The 25,955-nt window shown below is 42.3% G+C and overlaps 1 protein-coding gene across 4 annotated transcripts in view; it reads right to left on the bottom strand.

Moving 5' to 3' along the window:
* LOC308370470 (NACHT, LRR and PYD domains-containing protein 3-like) overlaps positions 1-10,603 on the bottom strand; it is a 49,807-nt gene extending 39,204 nt beyond the window's left edge. For all 4 annotated transcript variants that reach the window (XR_013968777.1, XM_080845120.1, XM_080845121.1 and 1 more), the window contains exons 1-4: positions 10,531-10,603; positions 5,798-5,892; positions 2,179-2,295; positions 1,862-1,978 (exon numbers count right to left, since the gene is read on the bottom strand). Coding sequence is in view for 3 of the 4 variants with exons in the window: in XM_080845120.1 (XP_080701246.1) it covers positions 1,862-1,978; positions 2,179-2,295; positions 5,798-5,841 (278 nt within the window). In the remaining variant the exon portion in view is untranslated. The remainder of the gene's footprint in view (positions 1-1,861; positions 1,979-2,178; positions 2,296-5,797; positions 5,893-10,530) is intronic.
* Positions 10,604-25,955: the final 15,352 nt, after the last annotated feature.

Genomic DNA, 25,955 nt, shown 5'->3' with positions numbered 1-25,955 from the left:
TCAGATGTGCCCCAGGAAATCTGCCTTGTTACTCGAAAACTGCGAGAACTGTACCACTTGACCAAGAAAAAAAAACATAGTTAGATCATATCAGACAGACCAATGCCAGTAACGTTACTGCATGCTAGCTATCGCTATTTTTCAAGTATTTTGGAAGTGATTTAATTCAGACTACAATGAATAATGTAGACTGTTTGTTAAGGGTGCAATTAAGTACATTTTCGTTGGAAGAGAAATTAGAAATTAAATGTTTTGGGCCACTCAGACCAGACGACTGCTACAGCCTGGTGAGAAAGTGTCTCGAACTTTTAAGATGGAATGATATGTACATTTACATTTACATTTAGTCATTTAGCAGACGCTTTTGTCCAAAGCGACGTACAAGGGAGAACAATCAAGCTAAGAGCATTAAAAAACCTGGTATAACAATAAATATTGCTTCTAAAACGACATAGAAAGAATACAAAAAAAAAAAAAAAAGAAGTGCGGGCCTGTTGCTGCTTAAGTGCAGGTTGAGGTAAGAAAGACATGGCTAACTGCTAGCACATCAAAACGAGCACTGTTCTGTTTCCCATGCCTTCTTTATGGAATTGGTACTAATGCAGACTCAGTTTGGACAATGGATGGATTAGTACTTGTACAGGGTGTACGTCATGGTTTGTTATGTTATGTTATGTGATGTAATGTTATGGTAGGTTTTTGGGCGGCGCCTTGTCGTAAGAATTTCAGTGCCCAGTCTGACCCTGTGTCATTTTGTGTATCTGACAAATAAAAGACTTGTGAGTCAAACTTTGTTTTTGGAGCTGATGGATGTATCAATGCAAACTGCAAGAACAAAGTTTTGTTCATTTAGCAGCATGTTTTGTTGCTGTTAGTTGTTTCAGTTGTGCCTTTTGCTTCATATTGCATGCCACACGTGTGCCACAAGCTTAATAAAGTATGCAAGTTATTTGAGCTATGTGTCTGTCTAATCTTTTTACTTTGTTGCAATCATTTTACATCAATGCCGTATTATAGGCAACATCTTAAGCAAGCTTAAGCATGTGCATGTGAAATGTATTTGAAATAGGACTTCTGCTCCCTGCTGGCACTCAAAATGCAGCCCATAGTATATATTACTGGTCTATAGGCCTACTGCTTATAATAATCGGCTACCTCTATTTTTGTGACAGTGACAAATTTGCCCCACCAGAAATGTCAGGCTAAAATCGCCATGTGTTTTTGCTATGTGTTGTTCTCATTTTCAAATTAAGTTTTTTCATTTGTTAACTCTCATTAGAAAAAGTGGAAGTATTTGTTAATTGCATGTAGTCTGGAGTTATGAAAGATGTGTGTAAACTAAATACCAAACTGTTAAAATGGTTACCAAATTTTTGTTTTACCATTGGGATGTAGACATTTCAAGGAACATTTCTGTTTGATTGAACAGCACTTGAGACCTTAAGACAATCTGGGAAAATTGGTCGGACATAATTGACATACCTATTGGTGTTTATCAGCTGAGCTAAAAGTGGAGTTTGATTCAGCTTCATTTTGCTTGCAGCTACAGACTTACATAAATCCACCAGGACGACACTATTATAGTTCTAGCATTTCACCCTTAGGGGGGGCTCAGCTGCTTCTGACAATGTGAAGGGTAATATTATTAATCTTGTCCGTCTCCTTTACAGGTCATACATTTTGTATGCATATAATGTTTACTTTTCATGGCTGAAGAAAAAAAAATAATATCTTGAACTGCCCGTCTTAAATACATGTCTAGCTTAAAAGACACGTCAAACACCTTTGGTACACTTTTATACCTCAGGTGAACTTCAAATGATGATTGTATTTCCTGTGTAAAGTCCTCATTACTACTCACCTCTGACCAGCAGGAACACCTCCTTCTGTAAAGCAGGGTGGATGATTCATGGACTGGTCACTCTTCATGGACACACAGGTGGGGGTAGGAGAGAGTGATCTCTTTCGCTTGATGGAGCTGTATTTCACACATACACACAAACACACACACACACACACACCAACACAACGTTATCAGAAGTTTATGTAAAAAAAAAAATGAATCACTACGGTCAAAATGACCCAAGTCCTATTCCTGTCTGCAATACATTGCCATAACATGTAATTTGACTGTATAGATGATTATATTTCCTGTGGAAAGCCCTCATTACTACTCACCTCTGACCAGCAGGAACACTTTCTTCTGCAAAGTTAACTATATGTTCCCTGGACTGGTCACTCTTCATGGACACACAGCTCGGTACGGGAGACTGTGATCTATTCAGCTGGATGGAGCTGTATTTTTTTTCACACACACACACGCGCACAGACACACACACAGACACACACACACAAACACAAACACACACACAAACACACCAACACAAACATATTCTGATTATTGATCCAGGCATTCTGCTTTTTTAAAGGATTTTTTTTCTCCATGCATTCACATGTGACACTATCTATTTAGTTTCTTGATTGTTATTAGAAAATGCGGTAGTATTTTGCATGTAGTTTGGGAGAGATGTGAAAAATGTGTGTAAACAAAATGCCAAACTGTTGAATTGATTACCACATTTTTGTTTTACTGTTGGGATGTAGACATTTCAAGGAGCAGCCCTGTTTGATTGAACGCCACTTGAGACCTTCAGCAAAGTCTGGGGAAATTGGTTGGGAAAGAATTCTCGTACCTGTTGGTGTTCATCAGCTAAGCTAAAACTTTTGATGGGTAAGCATTTTTAGAGATTCAGTTTCATTCTGATTTCAGGTAGCTACTGACTTAGAAAACAACTGGGCAAAATATCTGATAGAGAAAAATTGCCTTTATAAATACAAAAGTTACTACACACTCCTGCTCTACTGTGGGTTGGGTTCTACTTTCTGATAAGCTGCCAAACTCAGTTAGTTCTCATCCAATCAGCTTTCATTGCCAGGCAGAAATCATGCTAACAGGTTGTTTCCCACACACCCACAGAAACTTGTATATTTCGCCTTAATTTGTATTTAGTAACTTTCAGCTTTCAAATAGCTAATTAAATAAATATATTTGTATTATTATTAGGGCCCAAGCTGCTTAAGCAGCGAAGCCCTATTATGATTGCTCAGTTTCTTGTTATTATTATGGATTACTTCCTGGAAAACTCACCAGATTTGACAGGGACGTTATGCCGGGAATTCTAAGATCTTTTGCGTTTAAAATGTTATGGGGCGGGGCAAAATGGCTCTGTAGCGCCCCCTAGAACATTGCAAATACCCCTATGCATTGGGGTTAGTTTGGCATAGCTCAACACAAATTCAGTAAAACATTTTGCCCATACGCACCAAAAAGTGTATTGACGCCATGGTGGCAAGTCAACAGGAAGTCGGCAATTTTGAGAGGCATGTGCGTTTTGACTGCGCTTTTGCCTGTTTTTGGCCGTTTACACACCTCGCATCTGATCGAACTCCTCCTACAGATTTGATAGTAGGGATGCAACGGTTTTCGGTATTTTAGCGAACCGTGCGGTTCGCCCTGTTCGGTTCGGTTGACCCAGGTGAACCGCGATATTACGGTATGGGTGACATTAAACTTTTAATTTAATATGTGGCTATAATGAATGCACGCATGTATTGGGCGACAGCATGACTGCTTGGGACCCAGGGGATGAGTTCTGCGCTCCACAACCATGCAACAACCAATCAGAATTGTACTGACTTTCCCAAGAGCCAATCAGCGCTCTGAATGCAGACGCTGGAGATCCATGTGAGGAGAAACAAAACTTTCCCTGTTGCAGCACGATCATGGCGAGTCAACAAGAAACGGAGAAAAGAAAATTTGAAGAGGCACCGTCATCTTACAAATCAGCTGTATGGGAACATTTTGGGTTCAGTGTGGAGTATGATGACAAAGGGAAAAAGATCGTTAGCAAGCAAAGCACAGTGTGCAAGCATTGCTTTCCTACGATCGCCTACTCCACAGGTACATCCAACATGTTGAGCCACTTGCCCCGTCATCACCCGGCTGTAACTCTAAGTGGAGCAGCACGGTTTGTCGCCGAAAACACAACCATCTATTGCTGCAGCATTTCAGCAACAATATGCTTATAATTCCGAAAAACACAAGGCAATAACCAACTCAATGGACGTCTTCATAGGGAAAGACATGCAGCCCTATTCAGTAGTTTTAGGCACGGGATTCCGTCACATGATAAAGACCATTGACATTGATCCTCGTTTTAATATCCCCTCCCGCACGCATTTCAGCAGCAAAATAATTCCAGAACTGTACGAAGTGACTAGGAGAGAGAAGGTTTGTTCTGTTGTTCTTTAAGGGTGTATAGTGTGAATGACAATGTTTGTTGTTTGAGTTTATTGAATAAAGTCAATGTTTACATTTCACATTACTTTACAGTATACTGCACTTTACTATATTTAATATTGCCTGTTTTTGACAGAAGGCCAGAATAGTGTTCCTTGTTTAAAATACATTTTGTGATTTTACTTACTCTGCAAGTGTGAGTAGAAGCACCTTGTTGACTTGAAATAGAAAAGACAAATATAACCTAATGCGTGTTAGCGGCAGGATAATATTGATATATCGAAACCGAACCGTAACCGTGGCCCAAAAACCGTGATACAAACCGAACCGTGGCCACACTGTACCGTTGCATCCCTATTTGATAGTAACGCCTTCAAACTTGGTCAGGATACTCTTCAGCCCTGGGGGATCAAATTGTCTTGAGGGATTGTTCAAAATCTTAAAGGTGTGGGCGTGGCAGACCCTCAAACTTTTACGAATCGCCAGTGCTCGCCACAAAACGCAAAGTCACTTATAATTCCAGCCTGCATTGTCCGATCCTGACCAAACGTCATAGGGTGGAAGCTGGACCCGGCCTGAACGCGGACATATGCCTATGATGCCACACGCCTATAGCGCCACCTGTTGGTGTTTGGAATCGTCACTCTGTTTCCACACCTGGCGTCTGATCGAACTCCTCCTACAGATTTAATGGTAAAGCCTTCTAACTTGGTCAGGATACTCTTCAGCCATGGGGGATCAACTTGTATTGAGGGATTGTTCAAAATCTCAAAGGTGTGGGCGTGGCAGACCCTCAAACTTTTACGACTCGCCAGTGCTCGCCAAAACCACAAAGTCACTTAAAACTCCTGCCTGCATTGTCCGATCCTGACCAAAAGTCATAGGGTGGACATTTGACACGACCTGAACACGTACATATGCCAATATTGCCACTCGCGTATAGCGCCACCTGTTGGTTGTTGGAAACATCGCACATTGTCCGATCCTGACCAAACTTCATAGGGTGGATGCTGGACCCGGCCTGAACACGGACATATGCCCATTGTGCCACTCCCCTATAGCGCCACCTGTTGGTGGATGGAAACGTTGCTTTCTTTATTCTTTGCGCATTATTGTTGTGATGTTTTGATGTACATGGCATTCTCACGGCTATGCGGTGCATGTCGGCCGTCGAACAGCGTCTTCTCCGACGTGCGCACGTGCTCGGGCCCGTACAACGCTGCTTGCAGCTTTAATTATTATTGTTATTGATGGTGGTGGTGTCAAAAGTGAAAAACTCAGAAAGTAATAGTCATCCAATCAGCTTTTGTTGCCAGGCAGAAATGATGCTACTTTCCACACAAATGAAGACATACAGCAGGAAGGTGACGGTTTTATCCCACACACTCACAGACATTTATTCTGCTTTTAGTTGTGCATAATGAAGTCTCAATTGTCTTAATGCCTATTATGCCTATAAATGTTAATTTATTATTATTTTTGTTGTTGTTGTCTTACCCCAGAGGCTCATAATCATTGTCCTCTTCTTCAGTGGAACTCATTTTGGGGCAAATACACCCCTTTTCCTGGGATATCCCTCTCCTGGTATTGTACTGGAGAATGGGAGAGAAAGACAGACATACACACAGTGTCACAAAGTGTAACCAAAACTAAAAAAAATATATATATTACTCCAATTCTCAGGTCCTTCCTGGCTCCCAGTTAGATACAGAACTAAATTAAGACTATGACTTCCTGTCTACAAGTCACTAAATGGTCAGGGTCCTAAACATATATATAAATATGAAATGTTTGCTGGATATACACCGCGTTCCACATTATTATGCAAATTACACTTTGCTCAGATTTTCCTAAATAGTAATGCACATTCAGTCAGTATAATTTTCAAGTCATCAACTGTAAGAGTATAATTCAAATTTTATTGAACAAACCTCCCAATGATAACAGTATTTTTTCCTAAATTAAAAAACTCAAAATGCAGTGTTCCAAATTATTATGCAGAGTTTCGAAGTCTCAGAGTTTCAAGATATTTTATAGGTTGTAAAGAACTAAAAATTGTCATTTGCTGAATTTGCAGCATTAGGAGGCCATATTTACTGAAATCAAAAAAAGTTTTAATCAAAAACATCTTAACAGGTGAAGTTACATGTTAACATAGGACCCCTTCTTTGATCAACTTCACAATTCTGGCATCCATTGAACTCATGAGTTCTTTGATTGTTTCTGCTTTAATGTCTTATCAGGATGCAATAATAGACTCCCAGAGCACCTGATTGGATGTGTACTGCCTTCCACCCACATAGATCTTTTGCTTGATGATGCTCCAAAGGTTCTCAATGGGGTTAAGGTCAGGGTAAGATGGGGGCCACACCATGAGTTTCTCTTCTTTTATGCAAAGAATACCTCTGGGGCATTGGCTGCTATAGCCAATGCCCCAGAGGTATTCTTTGCAGTATGATATGGTGCATTGTCATGCATAAATATGACTTTGCTATGGAAGGTGCGGCTCTTCTTTTTGTACCACGGAAGAAAGTGGTCAGTCAGAAACTCTACATACTTTGCCGAGGTCATTTTCACACCGTCGGGGACCCTAAAGGGGCCTACCAGCTCTCTCCCCATGATTCCCGCCCAAAACATGACTCCACCACCTCCTTGTTGACATCTTAGCCTTGTTGGGACATGGTGGCCATTCACCAACCATCCACTACTCCATCCATCAGGACCATCAAGGGTTGCACGGCACTCATCCGTAAACAAAACAGTTTGAAAGTTAGTCTTTATGTAGTCCTGAGCCCACTGCAACCTTTTTTGCTTGTGAGCTGGGTTTATGGGTGGCCGAATAAGCTTTAAGGACACTTGCAAACCTCTTGAGCATCCTACATCCTGAAGTTCCTGAGACTCCAGAGGCACCAGCGGCTTCAAACACCTGTTTGCTGCTATTCAATGGCATTTTAGTGGCTGCTCTCTTGACCCTACGCATTTGTTTTGCAGAAATATTCCTTATCTTGCCTTTGTCTGAACGAACCCACTTGTGCTGTGAATCAGTGACAAATTTCTTCCCCGTCCGATGATCATGCGCAATTCTTTTGGAAATATTCAATGTTGTGATACCTTGACCAAGGTATTGCACTATTTGCCGCTTTTCAGCAGCAGAGAGATCCTTTTTCTTCCCCATTTTGCCTGAAACATGTAGCTTGCTTAATAATGTGGAACATCCTTCTTAAGTAGTTTTCCTTTGATTGGGCTCACCTGGCAAACTAATTATCTCAGGTGTCTGAGATTGATTTCAATCATTCAATAAGCCCTGAGACACAATACCACCCATGACTTTAATTGAAAAACAAAAAAATAAATGTTTATGACCCTTAAATCCAATTTGCATAATAATGTGAAACGCGGTGTAAAGGTCTCTGAACTGCAGGAGATGGTCAGCTAGTGGTGCCCAGAGTTGAAACTAAACAGGGTGAGATGACATTTAGCCGTTATGCTGCCCACTGCTGGAACCAGCTCCCCATGGGGATCAGATCTGCCCCAACTCTAACCTGTTTTAAAAGAAGCTTAAACCGCATTATTTTGCACTGCCTTCAATGAATCATTTGGCTTTATTTTTGTCTTTCTAATACTTGCACAGAATCTGCACCTTTATTAAACTCCCTCTACTTTAATCTACTGCCTATTAATGATTAATTATGCCTACGCTCCTGGTTGCCAGATAAGAATGTGAACACAGCTTGCGACCGCCAGGGCAGTGAGCAAACAAACTGGACCAACTCAGATGATGTTCTACGTGACTAAAACCAGTCTCGCTGTCCTTTTAAAAAACTGCATGACCAGACACATAGTAAATGTGGGTAAATATTGGTGATGCATTTGACAGATGGCAACTGCTAAAGCCCAGAAGGATTTTACATTTACATTTAGCAGACGCTTTTTTCCCAAAGCGACGTACAAGGGAGAGAGCAGTCAAGCTGCGAGCAATAGAACCTGGTGTAACAATAAAAGCTACTTTACATAAGAAATATAAAAGCGAAATAGAAACGAAAAAGAAGTGCCGGAATGTCACTGCTGTAATTGCAAGTTAAGCACTAGTCTACATTCCAGTTCTCTCATTCATACCCTGTGTTAAGTGTGCAGTTGACTTATCAAGGCATCAATTATTCAAGACACACAGTGAAGTGAAGTGATCCCAAATAGAGCTGGCTAACGCAGTAATGTGAACACACCCTAATGTACTGCTATCAGTCATACCGCAGTCATGTGAACACACACTAACGTACTGCTATCAGTTATACCAGAGAAGTGATTGGTTCCTATCTCAGCAACAAAAGGCATCATAGAATTAGGATTTTCACTCCTATAAGCATAGAACTAAAGTCACATGTCCATCAGACTGTTGTGCGGTGTGAGTGTTGAGACAACCATGTTAACAGGTGAGATCACACTGCCTGTGTGAGACGCCCATGTTAACAGGTGAGATCACACTGCCTGAGTGAGACGCCCATGTTAACAGGTTAGACCACACTGTCTGTGTCAGGCGGATTTTCACGGATTTCAATCTTTGACCTCACAGATTTCAGTCATGTTAACTTGACAGCCAGCCATGCACCTAGGCAACTCTGGCAGAATATACAAATACATATGAGCTGGTTTATAATAAGATATTATAATATTATAAGAGCTCATATTCTGCATGTTGGTGTAGGTCCTGCACTCTCTCTTCCCTCTGTTGCTGTTCCTCTAGATCCTCTGCCTCTTGTACCACTAGGACCCTCACTTTCTCCTCCTCCTCCTTCTCTCTCTGCTCCTCTCTCTATCTCATCCTCTCCACCCTCTGCCTCTAGTATCAACGGCACCTGACCAGCCCTAGGTGGCTTCACTTTACACTGCCTCTGGGTACATCATTACTAAGATCTACACCAGGCTGCAACAAGGAAGAACAGTAGGCCACTACTCCGAAATGAATGTGAAAATATTTATTCATGATCTGTTAAATTGAACAATATGTTATTATTATTAAGAAGTAATTCCAACTCCAGTGTGTAGCCTATTTTTGGAGCAGTGGGCAGGATAACAGGCTTAGCTTTGGCTTAAGTACAAAGCGATCCATACATTTATTCAACACTGACAGCATATACAAATAAATATGAGCAGGCTTATAATTTCCAGAGCTCATGTTTTTCGTGTTGCTGTACTGTACTACTTTAGGTCCAATGTCCTCCACATGGCCTCCCCATAGGCTTCGCGGAGGAGGGGGTGGGGGTAGACAACGCTCTCAAATATTTTGAATTTGGAATAGTGTTTCCGATTTCCGAAGATAAAGCTCTTTAAAACGCTCATTTAATAGTAAACGATTGAAGTGTTGTAGTATTATTAACATGACACAAGTAACGTGTGAAGTTATTTTGGTGATACTACTCTGTGTAAGAGTGAAATGACTGGTTTTTGAAGGATCACTTTTAGGTGTTGTTCTTTGGACATGGTCCCTGCGCATTACTCCGCACATATGGACCAATATTATTTGTCCAGTTGGTAGAATTACTCGTTTGGATGATTGTTTGTAGCTCGTTGTCTATTTAACTACTTGGAAATATTCGACTATCGTGTTTTAGCAATGTTTCCCTTGTGACTTAAACGTTTGATAACTTCTAATCTCTGAATATATTTCCAACTTTACCCCAGTTTGATTTTGTCCATTTCGTTGTTCCGTGTTAGGTAACTCCTCCGTCTTACTATGGGCGGAAGTGTAGGCTGTTCGCTTACAGGAGCCTTGGATAATAGGCTTTAGGACATTGACACATCGTTGTCCAGTTGAAAGTCCACAATAAACATAGGCCTATATATATATATATATTTTTTTTAAATCCGATATAAATCAAGTGATTTTTCGTTTCCCTTTTTTTCCCGTTAGCCGTAAGCTATTGCAGGGCTGTCATTTAAGATTTTTCCGGACAGTCGACTATTTTAGGCAAGGCCTGTATTAGGATGTAGGATAATTGTAAGTAGGCCTAGGCTAAGGCCCTTAATGGTTTCCATGATTCGCAATCAAACAGTTCTTACAGCGAAACAACAGAATTGTAGTCTAGGATTTCCCTAATGTTGTGAGCGGACGAACAACTTTAACCTAAACTTTTATTATTTATTGTATATTATAGTCATAAAAGTAATACTATCAAATCTATGTTGTTAAAGCACTGATTTAACAACTTACAATTACATGCTGAGATACTTACAAACGATAGTTTCTGGATATTTCTTGGCTGAAAAAATCAACTTCGTGTTCACAAAATGGAAGAAACGAGTTTAGTTTCACTTTTGCGTGACGGGCGGGAGAGAGATAAGTCAGGGAGTCAACTGGTTCACGTGACCAAGCCTAGCAAGGCACACTGATCTCAAAAATAAACTGGATAGTGCATCACATGGTTTCTGATAGTTTTAAAGTGAGGCCACACGAAAAATCTTGGCGGCCATTTTACTGGGACCACTTTCATGACAATGATTATGACGGGCGATGAATATTATATATAAGATATTTAATGAATTTGCATATTAAGCCCTACAGTAATTGGCCAGGTTCTAGTCATCAACACTAATAAAATACGATAGACGAACACGTTTCAATATTTGAAAATATTTATATATATATATATATATATCAAGCAAACACAAGCTATATAACAAGGTTTATGAAAACTTGGCATTACTATAAAGCTTAATATGCAAATTCATTAAATATCTTATATCTAATATTCATCGCCCGTCATAGTCATTGGTCTCAAGCAGGAAAGTGGTCCCCGTAAAATGGCCACCACGATGCCTCACTTTGATACCATGGGATACGCTATCCAGTTTCTTTTTGAGATCAGTGAGCAAGGCACCTAACACGTTCACTCCAATTAAACGCAGGTAAATGGCACGCCACAAAGTCAGTCTTGTGTTTGCAATCAGAGCACAATAAACGCATGTTTACTAATACTGAAACTAATAAAAACAAAACTCAAACTTAGCATTAAAAAAAATAAAAAATAAACTAATAAACCCGCTTTAAAAAGGAATTAAAACTAAACTGAAATTGAAAAAAAATAAATTGAAAATAAAAACTAGTGTCTGAAACCAGCGCTCCCCACACACAATGCAGCGCTTACTGCCCACCAGCTCCATCTCTCCCTCTCTGGGGACGCAGATATAATCCAGTTTTTATTCGCACAAACGACACCCAGTGACACACACATGTGCATATATAGTGGGACACAGGACACACAAACACACACGCACACCGGGCCTGAGGTCACAGTGAATGTTATCTCTGCATTTCTCCCATCCTGGACTGTCCTTCCTCCAGGACCCCCAGGAGCAGTAGGCAGCCTGTAGGCGCCCGTGGACCAAGTCAAGTGATCCGTCTTGGTCAGGGACGGACAGTTCAGTTCTTCAGCATTTTTTTTCAGTTGGGGTTCTTAGTGGAGGAAACTCACTTATAACTTATAAATAGGCTAACGACCAAGAGACCAAGTGGTGGTGAGTGAGAGGGTGATGGGACTGTGTGCTGGGACAGAGGGTGAGAGGACTGTGTGCTGGGACAGAGGGTGAGAGGACTGTGTGCTGGGACAGAGGGTGATGGGACTGTGTGCTGGGACAGAGGGTGAGAGGACTGTGTGCTGGGACAGAGGGTGAGAGGACTGTGTGCTGGGACAGAGGGTGATGGGACTGTGTGCTGGGACAGGGGGTGAGAGGACTGTGTGCTGGGGCAGAGGGTGATGGGACAGAGGGTGAGAGGACTGTGTGCTGGGACAGAGGGTGATGGGACTGTGTGCTGGGACAGAGGGTGATGGGACAGAGGGTGATGGGACTGTGTGCTGGGACAGAGGGTGATGGGACTGTGTGCTGGGACAGAGGGTGAGAGGACTGTGTGCTGGGGCAGAGGGTGAGAGGACTGTGTGCTGGGGCAGAGGGTGATGGGACAGAGGGTGATGGGACAGAGGGTGATGGGACTGTGTGCTGGGACAGAGGGTGATGGGACAGAGGGTGAGAGGACTGTGTGCTGGGACAGAGGGTGATGGGCAGAGGGTGAGAGGACTGTGTGATGGGACAGAGGGTGATGGGACAGAGGGTGAGAGGACTGAGGGTGATGGGACAGAGGGTGAGAGGACTGTGTGATGGGACAGAGGGTGATGGGACAGAGGGTGATGGGACAGAGGGTGATGGGACAGAGGGTGAGAGGACTGTGTGCTGGGACAGAGGGTGATGGGACAGAGGGTGAGAGGACTGTGTGCTGGGACAGAGGGTGATGGGACAGAGGGTGAGAGGACTGTGTGCTGGGACAGAGGGTGATGGGCAGAGGGTGAGAGGACTGTGTGATGGGACAGAGGGTGATGGGACAGAGGGTGAGAGGACTGAGGGTGATGGGACAGAGGGTGAGAGGACTGTGTGATGGGACAGAGGGTGATGGGACAGAGGGTGATGGGACAGAGGGTGATGGGACAGAGGGTGAGAGGACTGTGTGCTGGGACAGAGGGTGATGGGACAGAGGGTGAGAGGACTGTGTGCTGGGACAGAGGGTGATGGGACGGAGGGTGATGGGACTGTGTGCTGGGACAGAGGGTGATGGGACTGTGTGCTGGGACAGAGGGTGATGGGACTGTGTGCTGGGACAGAGGGTGAGAGGACTGTGTGCTGGGACAGAGGGTGATGGGACTGTGTGCTGGGACAGAGGGTGATGGGACAGAGGGTGATGGGACTGTGTGCTGGGACAGAGGGTGATGGGACTGTGTGCTGGGACAGAGGGTGAGAGGACTGTGTGCTGGGGCAGAGGGTGAGAGGACTGTGTGCTGGGACAGAGGGTGATGGGACAGAGGGTGATGGGACAGAGGGTGAGAGGACTGTGTGCTGGGACAGAGGGTGATGGGCAGAGGGTGAGAGGACTGTGTGATGGGACAGAGGGTGATGGGACAGAGGGTGATGGGACAGAGGGTGAGAGGACTGTGTGCTGGGACAGAGGGTGATGGGACAGAGCGTGATGGGACAGAGGGTGATGGGACAGAGGGTGAGAGGACTGTGTGCTGGGACAGAGGGTGATGGGACAGAGGGTGAGAGGACTGTGTGATGGGACAGAGGGTGATGGGACAGAGGGTGATGGGACTGTGTGCTGGGACAGAGGGTGAGAGGACTGTGTAATGGGACAGAGGGTGAGAGGACTGTGTGCTGGGACAGAGGGTGATGGACTGTGTGATGGGACAGAGGGTGATGGGACTGAGGGTGATGGGACAGAGGGTGAGAGGACTGTGTGATGGGACAGAGGGTGATGGGACAGAGGGTGAGAGGACTGTGTGCTGGGACTGAGGGTGATGGGACTGTGTGCTGGGACAGAGGGTGATGGGACAGAGGGTGATGGACTGAGGGTGATGGGCCAGAGGGTGATGGGCCAGAGGATGATGGGACTGTGTGATGGGACAGAGGGTGATGGGACTGTGTGCTGGGACAGGGCCAACAATGTGTCAGTGGAAGGAGTGCAGAGAGCTACGGCAACCTGAAGCTAAAACCTGTGAATTTTATAAGGTGTGCAGTCCTGACACAGACTCTGTGAAATCTATAAGGTGTGTGTACATTCCTGATACAGACTCTGATGGGCTTTACCAAAGAATGGAGAACCTCCTCACAGAACAGATAACGTCAGTAAATATAAAAGGGTTTTTAAGCTTGTTTCTCTTCACCAATACTGTCAGTGGTCTGGAGAGTGGTGCTGGCCAGAGACACGCGGTTCAGTCTGGAATGGACCTCCTCTCCTCTCCTCTCCTCTCCTCTCCTCCCACCTCGTCTTGTCTCGTCTCAATACGGAGCAGTGACTCAGCAGCTTTGGTGCAAGAACAACATCAGACATCCTCTTTACAGGAGAATGGACACGGGGCAGAGGATGGACATTACATGTTATGAATCAGAAATAAACCCTCAAACACATAACTGACAATAACAATCAGAACCTCACCCAATGCATTATCATTGCCTATGTTGGTTAGGTGTAGACTCTTGAGCCTTGCCTGACTAGCCTGTGGTGAAACAGCAGCCAGCCCAGCCCAGCCAGCGAAAGGATGGGAAAAACAGCTACAGGATTCAGAACCTAAGAGTAACTTTCATAAGACACTGTTACGAATCTCAACCCGAAATCGTAACATAAAGGAGTCACAGTGTGGTTTAGTGAACAAAAGTATAAGTTTACTGACAACAAACAAAACCGCCCCAATACCATACAAAAACAAAGTGGTTATAAGACCGAAATTAAAAAGGAAAACGAAAACCTGTTGGTTGGTGGTGTGAACTTGCCTGGCTCCCGTGCCCGACAAAACACAAGACAGGCAAAACAAGAAGTGAGTCTTCCGCAGTCCAACTTACTTACCTACACTAACTAACTAACAACTAATAATATGCTGAAAATCATGAGTCCAATTTTCAGCTTTGCCCAACACATGGTCGTCTGATGGTTAGACGGAGACCTGGAGAGGCCTACAAGCCACAGAGTCTTGCACCTACTGTGAAATTGGACTCATCAGAGAAGACGAACTAGGAGACCCTCCAGTCCGCTTTGGTTCAATCCTTATGGTCTTTTACAAACCTCAGCCAGGCAAAGTACAACGTTGTCCCGGAAGAAAAACTTGCTTCCTTTTGCTCTGACAATGTTCCCCAACTCTGAGAAGTGTTTTTTCCAGCAGGGCAATGCTCCATGCCACACAGCCAGGCCAGTAAAGGTGTGGATGGAGTATCACCAGATCAGGACCCTGTCATGGCCAGCCCAATTTCGAGACCTGAATCCCATAAAAACTCTGAAATGTGATCAAGAGGAAGATGGATGGTCACAAGCCATGAAAAGAAGCCGAGCTGCTTGAATTCTTGCGCCAGGAGTAGCATAAAGTCACCCAACGGCAATGTGAAAGACTGGTGGAGAGCATGCCAAGACACATGAACGTTGTGATTTTAAATCAAGGTTATTCCACCAAATATTGATTTCTGAACTCTTCCTAAGTTAAAGCATTAGTATTGTGTAGTTTAAAAATGAATATGAGCTTGTTTTCTTTGCATTATTCGAGATCTGAAGACACTGCATCTTTTTTGCTATTTTGACCAATTGTCATTTTTCTGCAAATAAATTATTTAAATGACAATATTTTTATTTGAAATTTGGTAGGAATGTTGCCAGTAGGTTATAGAATAAAACAAAAATGTACATTTTACTTTAACACATACCAATAAATAGTAAAACCAGAGAAACTGATAATTTTGAAGTGGTCTCTTAATTTTTTCCGCGGCTGTATATGTAAGGGATAATGTATTGTCTGGAGGTCATTAGCCAAAAATAAATCCCGACGGGGCGAACAACAACCCGACGCGCAGCGTAAAAAATTGGCCAAAAATTATAATTATAATACTTTATTTTTGGCTAATGACCGACGGACAATACATTATCCAGCTATAGTTTAATATAAATTATCATTATAATTATACTTGCCAAAAACATTCCTCCAACATACCTCTTTTTAATGATTTAGTTGCCGTTTCATGACTCCTGTTTAGAAATAAATAGTTCTTCAAGCAAATAAAACTTTGAAGTTTCAGGTGTTGCATAGTCTGTTACGTTGAAATAACCGGACTTCTTGCCGAATGATATGAAAGATGTGATTTAGAAGCACAAAACCCGTTGCCAAGGGGACAGCGGTCATTATCTTTTCGCAGCAGTCTGTTAGCAGAAAATAATGTAGGGTAGAACGTTGGGATGGCCCATTCAAATCACCGGTACTTTTTGGAACATTCTGAAGGGCCGTATAATAAATATATATATACTTTGTATATGAAATATGTAAGGGATATTGGCCGACAAGCTGTACAGTTCAACGAAGATAATGGACGATGCGGGGCAAAGAACTCCACGACGCGCAGCTAAGTCCATTATCTTTGTAGAACTGTACAGCTCGAAGGCCGTTATCCCGCTTATCTCCCGTTTACAACATCCAAAAATGTTTTTATTATTATTTTTATTTAGAATTTCATTTATCTTTAGGAAACTTAACATCCATAATAACTGATGAATTCTTGATTTGAAGCCTAGCGCTCACGTTAGAGAAAGTAGTGAGAAAGTAGTGCGTGGAACAGACCCTCCCCCCTTCCTGTTAATTTAGCTGTCTTATCATATGACCTTTAGTTTCCCCGGGCATTGCTGCAAAGTGACACTCATGAGCTCTCCTATGTAAACGGACACACGGACACAGGTGTTGTTCATAAGGTTTTATTATTTAGAGTTGAACTCCACGTTTCCGTTGATGGTGAAGTTGGACAGAGCAACAGGGAGGTCAAGTTTGGTCATTTTGGTCGAAGGCTCACAATCGACAGCAAGGCGTTGAGGAGCAGGCGAGTTAGCCGTGTGAGCTGGACCACTGGCCGTTAAAATGTCACTCCATCGCTTTCTCTCAACTACACTTGGGGTCCAATAGTTTTTCAGACTGGACTCGCACCGATGCCCACTGACTGCCATTAAAATAGCAAAAACTACAATGGGACACTTTCAACTTTGTTAATATTTGTTTATATTGATTTGGATATCGCCACTAACTCGCGTGTGAGAGCAACGTTATATTATAAGCAGTGAGGCTAGCTAGCTACTATGTGTTTCAATGGTTTTTTGGTCTAAGCGTTAGCAGCCGCCTACAAATAAAATTCGAGACTTTCAGTTAAGACTTACAATACTCTGCAACATTCGTGTAGCGCATAAACAACTAACCGAGTCAATTTAGACATATTAAAAGTCGTGTAGATAGCTTAATTCACATAAAACATTTTCCAGTAACTTCTCCCAACACGCCGCCATCTTTGTTCGATTTATCCTAGCTGTCAAAAAATAAACGTTACGTTTTTGTCAATGGTAACCATTCAAGAGCATTGATATTGAACGGCGATGGAACTTTTCTACTGGGACTACGTCCAAGGTGTCCATCTATACGAACTTAATGTACACCCCATTAGCCAATCGGAAAACAGTTTTTCGTTCCAGAGGGAGATAAATGAATAATAACAGTATATGAATAATAACAATAATATATAAGTATAATAATGACCAATAATATATGACAATAATTTATGAAATATAAGGATGTTTTTTTGTTTTCTTTTTTTGTCTTTATGTAATTTTTTTGTTTTGTTTTTCTTTCTTGTTCCCTAAGGTCTGTCTGTCATTCATGTGAGATGTCAATTGTTGTTGTAACATCATTTTATATCATATTAATTCTAAAATGTATTGTCTGTAAATTATAAAACTCACAATAAATAAAGTGTTTAAAAAAAAGACACACACACACACTTATTCTGAAATTACAAACTCATAAATTGTCTGCATCCCTACAGTGGAACACAGTTAGTGTCATAGCAACCTCACACACGTCAAGCTCCTCTGCAGTTAGTGTCATAGCAACCTCACACAAGACAAGCTCCTCTGAAATTAGTACCAAAGCAATCTCACAAAGGACAAGCTCCTCTGCATTAAATATACCCACATTATGCGTTAAGACAACCCCATATGTTGAACTGAGCCTTGTGCCGTAAACAGTTTGCGTCTGAGCATGCGCGACTACCATCGTGTAGCGGATTACCATCATGCAGTGACAGTTGTATTTAAAAACGGCACTGTTATGCTTACTGCTCCGGTTTATCTCCGTCCCATCTTGGTCACCAGTGTTAACCTTTCCTGACCCTAGTAGGAGATTACAGGGAGTCTTTGTTCACTGCTTGTAAATTCAGCTCGGAATAGTTTTATTTGTAAAATGAGTACCTACAATACAACTGTCTCTAAGCTTTTCGCAGATACCAGAGTTTAGAAAGAAGAGGTCAGGTCAGGCATGGTCAGTCCAGAAGAATGCGGCCTATGCTACATTGTAAGATTTAGCTGGGCCTCTGGAGAGATACAATGGTCAGCTCGTCTTTGCAGAGCAGAGGTGCTGAGACTTCACACATAATTAATGTGTTATTACTGAGAACAGAGTGGAAGAGATAAAGCATGTCACCAGTCCTGTGATTACCTTTTGACACAAGGGGCCCACGAATGACATCAGTTAGGGTAGGCTTTAAGAGCTGCTTTTCGAAAAAGACTCAGCAGAACGCTAGAATTCTCCGGTTGTGCCTGACGATATCCAAACTTATCTGTTCATAACATAACTGTATTTATGTTACCATGTACCAAGTAAAACTTATCTTGTTACAACAAGCTTCGTACTGGCGTTTCCTCTCTAAACCAACACAGGGCCGAAGTGTTGTATAGTCTTAACTCCGGGGTTAACTCCCATTCCTTTCCCTCTACAGCTGATGAGTAAATAAATGGCAACTAATTCTTTCTGAGAATTTATTCTCCACACTGGTTCAATGTTACAGCAACATAACTTTTCTCCGGTCGCTACATCCAAACAATTCATATACATTCCCATTCTCTGTCACTCTCTCTCGCTCTACCTACCACACTCACCCTGTACGCGCCGCTCTTAAAGGAGCTGCACCATTATACAGCAAGAGGTTCAGCAGTAAGTATATAATCCCATGGTATGATTTGCAGTTTCATTGACTTTATGTTACATTTTTGTAAGTTTTCATCATTCGTTGTTTGTAATTTAAGATATGAGTCTTACAATTCGTAATATAACCCCTGTATACTTATTAATAAAGTGTAACTTGCCCGGTAGTTCCACAAGCCTTATTGTCTTTCAACTGGTCTCTGTGCTCATATTGTGTTGTTTTATGGTTGAGCTATTTTGATTGTACAGTACTTTGGTCAACTGGATGTGTTGAGAGTGTGGTATCAGTGGACTTTCAACCCTTTCAGAGATTCCGCAGTAGGTTTGTACTCCCATGGTGTGATGTACAATACATATAGTATAAGAGAAGCATGATTACAACCTTTTTACAATGGGGTTGCACCTCATGGTAGGAAATGATACGTCACATAAAAACAACCCTAACCCCACAGAAAATGACTATACAACAATGACAACCCTAGTGAAGTCCTTCTCTGTTCACAAGAAGCTGCTCATTCCTTGTGACCTATAAATGAGGTTAAGATTGGATAGGTTTTGAAGTTTCAGGAAAACAAGTTGTTGGAATCTTTCTTTTCTGACAGTTCTTCACATGCCCAACTTTTCCTAACCTCCGTCTGTGATCTAAGACATTCTTTTTTTGGAAAGCGGAGCCGCTCCGGATTAAGTTCCTGGTCCAGTCGGTCTATGACGTCCTCCCCAGCCCATCCAACCTCTTCTGTTGGGGTCTGGCAGAAACACCTGCTTGCCTGCTGTGCCAGAGGAGAGGTTCACTGGAGCACATCCTGAGCTGTTGCCCGAAAGCCCTGGGTGAGGGGCGCTACCGCTGGCGCCACGACCAGGTGCTGAAGGTGATAGCAGATACGATCTGCACAGGGATTGCACGCAGCAGACAACAACAGCCAGCTGGGCATTCCATCGCCTTTGTTAGAGCTGGAGAGAGGCCACGGCAGCGCCCAAGCCAAGGAGGGGGGCTCCTTACCACAACTAGGGACTGGCAGCTGAAGGTGGACCTGGGCAGTCAGCTTAAATTCCCGGAGACCATCGTAGTGACCACACTCAGGCCCAACTTGATTCTCATGTCAGAATCAACAAGGCAGGTCACACTGCTGGAGCTGACTGTGCCTTGGGAAGACCGGATGGAGGAGGCATTTGAGAGGAAGAGGGCCAAGTACGAGGAGCTGGCAGGCGAATGCCGCCGCAACGGGTGGAAAACTCGGTGCAACTCCATCGAGGTTGGATGCCGAGGGTTTGCAGGCCAGTCGCTCTACAGGGCTCTCAAGTTGTTGGGAATAAGGGGACTGCACAGCAAGAAAGCCTTCAAGAACACCACAGATGCAGCTGAGAGGGCATCAAGATGGATGTGGATCAAGAGGGGTGATCCGTGGGCAACACAAGCTACCTAGACACACTCCGGCTGGGTCGCCTGGGCGAGGGTGTCTGATGTTGAAAGACCCTAAACACCCGATGATCCCAGGTTCCATCACTGATGATGTGTCTAGGTTGCACCAGTTGGTGTATATTAAACCATGTTGGTGTTTTTCTGATTTTGTGACGTGACCAGTTTTACATCTTACGTTCTTGGTTTCACACTGCCCTATATTTTGCTATTTAAATAAAAGATTTCTGGCAAATTTGAATGGCATCAAGCATTTCCAGTCGTTCTACTTTGTTGAATTATTTCAGATATGGGAAAAAGAAGGAAGGTAGCCTACATGTAATGACAGTTCAACAGCCTCTACTGACACTCAGACTTTGGTGAGTAACATCAGGAATGGTTATCTGAATGTTCCCACACTTCTTATGCTTTTTCCAGGTCACTCCTGACTGCACGACAACAATAATAATGATATTCATCTTTAATTATAAACCTTGTACAAAGTACAGAGGATAAAAAAACGGAGGCTATGTAAAAACCAATGCAATGGTACACCGATACAGAGTACAAATATTTTAGTTATTGTTCAACAATAATGCATTCACAATGTTAACTTCACATGCCATTTGTATCCTATCAGGATACATGTCATTGCTAGCATGTCCCATATGGGATAAATGTGGCTATTCATAAGATGTCCTAATTGAGCTTGAATCTCAGTGTCACGTCATGCCTTTTCCGTGCTCTTCAGATTTCAAATTGTGCAATTCATTCTACCCAGATCAAATACATTTTACGCTCATGCAACAGGGGTTTGAAATCTCTGAAGATATTTTTGTGATTTGAATGTTATCCTAGACTAATTCTTGCCATTTTGTATACTGTTATATGGGCCATTCTACGGAATTGGTGCAAAGTCAGGTCGGAAATATTTAGAAATGTTTTATGTTTTATTCCCAAAACTTTGTCCGTATGTATATTGTACCATATCTAAAGTACACATATCTAGTAAAAGAACAGTCCATTTTTATATTGTATTTTCAGAATGTGTTGGAATGTTTTTCCTCTTCCAAAAATTGTCACTACCGAAACATCACATTTACTATAGTAAAAAAGTATTATTATTGACCTGTTCAGATTGTGTTTCCTTCCCTTCTCTGAAGAGTATTTTTACAAATATTTCTTGAAGGTTTTCACAATGAAGTCCATAAAAATGAAACTTTTACCAAATTTCCAAGTTCAATTTAAACAAGTCATCAAAATCTAAGTGCAATATTTCTTTGTAAAATGCAAAATACTGATCATATTGATTCCAGAGTTATTGATTGATGAAATTGAACATACATTAATCCAATCAGTATCATACCATTTTAGTTGATTACTCAATATACTTAATTTTTTACAAAACATCCAGTGTTTCGGTAGTGCTGCTCTGTTTCGGTAGTGACTGCACTGTTGGATGGAAGTTCATTTCTTTCCCATAATCATCCTAAAGGTGCTCTGGGCCGCCCTTTAGTCCACACAACACATTTATTTAAAAATGATGGGATTGAACTACTTACCATTTCATTTTGTCACTACAGAAATCATCAGGTCACTACCATATGTTTCGGTAGTGACTGTTTCGGTAGTGACAATTCTAGCTAACATAAATAAAGAATTCTAGCAAGCACACGGCTAGCAAACAAGTCTTTGAAGAGGTGTACACACATACAAACATAAGATTTTGCATTAAACCCCAAAAGGTTTACTTAATTGAAGAAAACATGGGTTTCGGTAGTGACAATTCTTAAGGTTACACGTCGATTTTCAGACTTTGGAACACATTTATATTAAAACTATGAGATTTACTGTAGCTACTTACCATTCAACCATGAGGGACAGGGATGCAGTGTCACTGCATGGTCAAAAATACAGGGTCGTGGCTAAAACACAGGCTCAGCCAATGGACTAAAACTCTTGTGTTTCGGTAGTGACATGAAAACTGGGGACATGATTTTTTGAGTATAGTTTATTTATTTAAAAATTAAACCCACAATAATTCTAAATATTCCAAGTTCTGTTTAAACCCAACCATAAAGATCTTTGAAACTAGAGAATTGAATTGAATTGATTGAATTGAATCCTTTTAATGACTTTGATTCGACTGGGATCCTTCACGCAGTCCTCTTCCAGACCGCTATAAACCATGCCACAGTTCGGAGGGCACCAGGCCGTGTCAAATCCGAAAAAACGCCACATCTTCTGCAAGTAGTGTCCTTGGCGGTCAATTTTTATAACCTTGCCAACATTCACTTCCACTTGGAGGGTGACTCTCTGTGAAGCAGGCAGTTCCAGAGGGTACCTGCTGGCCTTCTGCAGATCCCGGCTGAGGTAGACTCCTTGACCCAGCATTCCATCACGGGATGGCCTGAAGCCTCTAATCATAATGCTGGAAGCAGCTTGTTCTGATGTGCCATGGTACATGGTGTAGACCTTATTATCCACTGGCGCATCAAAGCTGGTGAGGCAAGGCACACCTGGTGGAGGAAAGTCCTTTTCTGCATAATTCGCCATAATTTCTTGTTTCAAGCCCTGAAAAAGAATGGACGTTATTTAGACAAATAAAGACACATTGATGTATTGGGGAAATAGGAGTCAAATTTAAATGCTTCTAGTGAAAACATTTGACATTTTGTTTTCATCATTCATGGTCTGCAATTTAACTCTTAAGTGAACCTTGAAGGTGTGAACTCCACAAGTTTTTGTCCTAGAGACAAAAAAAGAACACCCACAGCAACCTTTACTTTTAGGAATATATACAATTAGAAACTAAAATATAAATAATCACTTTGTAAGGACAATAGGACTGATCCTTTGCACATTTCAATGTCTGAGTGCTGTTCAGCTCCTACATTAGCAAATGACAGCTATTCATGGAATGGTAATTCAGTGATCACTCCTGGGTCATGATGTGACAAGAATACCTGTGGGGGGTAGTGGGCCACAAAGACTTTCCAGGGCCATTACCTAATGGCCATTGTCTTTGAATGAGCTGTCCCAGGTTGTTTACACTTAACCCATCAATATGCATTGAGTAGGGTCACAATTTTTGGAGAGGGAAAGGTCACTCTTAAATTATAGATATGTAGGAGTGAAACAACACACACTTTCTGAAGGCTAAACTCTCATATGTATGTCTAACACCTATGCTTACAAGGTTCTGGCCATGCATCAGTGGCAGGAGATGCCTCAGGAAAGGTCTCAGAGTAGTCCCCATACTCGTCCAATCACAGGGTTTCGGCTCTGTCTATTTTCAACAGCTTCAAGCCTTCGTCATCTGCTGCGCTTTACTCTACACCCTCGTCCCCTCTCACAGGGTTGAGATCTATCGTGCTCTAGGGCAGTGGTTCTCAACCGTTTTTGCTCTATGACCCAATTTTTAAGATGCCAGCGCAGTCGCGACCCGATAACTAATAATCAGCATGAATCATCAGGCTAATAATTTAACTACCATTACTACTAGGCTTAATACTATACCACTGTTTTACCATTAAAAACACATGCAACTGTTTAGCAGATTTAACTGATTTCTCAAAGAAGTTGAAAATATAGTAGGCCTAAGTCCACTAGAATCCCCGTAATGTCGGGGGCGGACGAACCACTATAACCTAAACTTTAAGTTCACCATAGTAATACAAGTAATAATGTCAAATCATGTTGTTAAAGCAGCGATTTAATCGCTTAGAATCCAATGCTGAGATACTCACAAACGATAGTTTCTGTGGATATTTCTTGGCTGAAAAAATCAACTTCGTGGAAGAAACGAGTTTAGTTTCGCTTTTGCGGGCGGGAGGAATAAGTCAGGGAGTCACCTGGTTCACCTGGTTCACGTGACCAAGCCTAGCGAGGCACCTGACACGTTCACTTCAATTAAACGCAGGTAGATGGCACGCCACAAAGTCAGTCCTCAGAGCACGATAAACGCATGATTTCTAATACCGAAACTAATCAAAACAAAACTCAAACTATGCATTTTCAAAAAATCAAAAATAAAATAAACTAACAAACCCGTTTTGAAAACGAAATAAAACTAAACTGAAATTGATAACAAAAAGTCAAAAAGAAATACAAATAAAAACTAGTGAAAAATGCAAAACTATACTAACCTTGCTATGAACTAGATGCAGCAGCAAGCGAGCCACCAGCACTGACATGCTATTTGGTCATTTGGAGAATGAAGTAGTTCCTGCCTGGGTTGGGCGGGCTGCGGGTGTTAAGCTCTTGCCTCAGCCACCCACCAATACACGCAGATATCATCCAGCGCCAAGGCAAATGTTTGCTCAACCTTTCGCAAACAAACGGGTGCCCAGCCGCTCCAACCTTTCGCAAATAAAAACTAAAAGACAAGGCCAACTTCAGTCAGTTTTTATTCGCACAAACGACACGCAGTAGCACACATGTGCATATATAGTGGGACACAGGACACACAAACACACACGCACACCGGGCCTGAGGTCACAGTGAATGTTATCTCTGTATTTTATGCCATCCTGTACTGTCCTTCCTCCAGGACCCCGCAGGAGCAGTTGGCAGCCTTTAGGCGCCCAGGGACCAAGTCAAGTGATCTGTCTTAGTCAGGGACGGACAGTTCAGTTCTTCTGCATTTTTTTCAGTTGGGGTTCTTAGTGGAGGAAACTCCTTGTGAACACAGGGAGAACATGCAAACTCCACACAAAAAGGAGGGCTGGGGAGAACCTACCCCCCAGGACCAACAGCACCCCATGCGGGAATCGAACCCAGGACCTTCTTGCTGTGAGGCGGCAGTGCAAGCACCTGAGCCACTGTTACAGGGTTAACTATGCTTCCCTGAAATCCCTCCCTTCATGGGTTCATTTTCTAGCACATTCAAGAAGCAGATTATTGGTTCCCGAGTTTGTTTGGAAACAATGTTTTGAAGTGGGCGTGATGAAATAGATATCCCTGTGTTCTTCCTTTCCTCTATCTCGTTCCCTGGAAGTACATGACGGAGGTAGGTAAACGTCTTAAAAACACAGGCTAAGCTAAGTTTAGGAGTTAACTGGCCTACATGTGTCTATATGGTATAGCTTGTTTTGTGAATATTATTTTAAGTGGCTTACCTGATTTGTGTCGACAGGAGCTGTGCGACTTGCAAGCTTCCGTCTTGACTGATTTCATTTTCTTTACTTTCATGTATCAGGTGGGTCACGTTTAACATTTAAGTATTTCATGCACGTGTTTGTGCGCAAGCTATTTCCCTGGAAGTATATGACAGAGGAGCTGTGCGACTTGCAAGCTTCTGTCTTGACTGATTTCATTTTCTTTACTTTCATGTATCAGAGCAATAAACGTTCAAAAACCAGGTCGGTGGCTGTGTCATCTTCAAACACAACGCAGAGTGACATATCCCGACGTGTGTGGGGCATAAATATAATACAGCACATACTTGATAGGCATATTCATTTCATGCTATTCATATCAGAGAGGTGTAAGGGCACAGCCCTGTGCAGGGAAACAAAATTGAATGTAATAAAATGTACCACTAAAAAAACAAATTCACCATCCTCATTCAAAAATAGACAAGAAAGCACTCAGCCTTAAAAGCACAATTAGATAGACAAATAGATTTATAGTGTAGCCATTGCACTCTCATTATTCAATTTGATTATTACTAAGTGAATTTGATTTCCATTGAAGTGGAAGTATAGGTCAACTTAACTATTTT

Source organism: Sprattus sprattus (assembly GCF_963457725.1).
Source record: "Sprattus sprattus genome assembly, chromosome: 9".
Lineage (NCBI taxonomy): Eukaryota > Metazoa > Chordata > Actinopteri > Clupeiformes > Clupeidae > Sprattus > Sprattus sprattus.
Note: the sequence above shows the minus strand (reverse complement) of the source record. Positions and strands in the feature narration are given on the sequence as shown.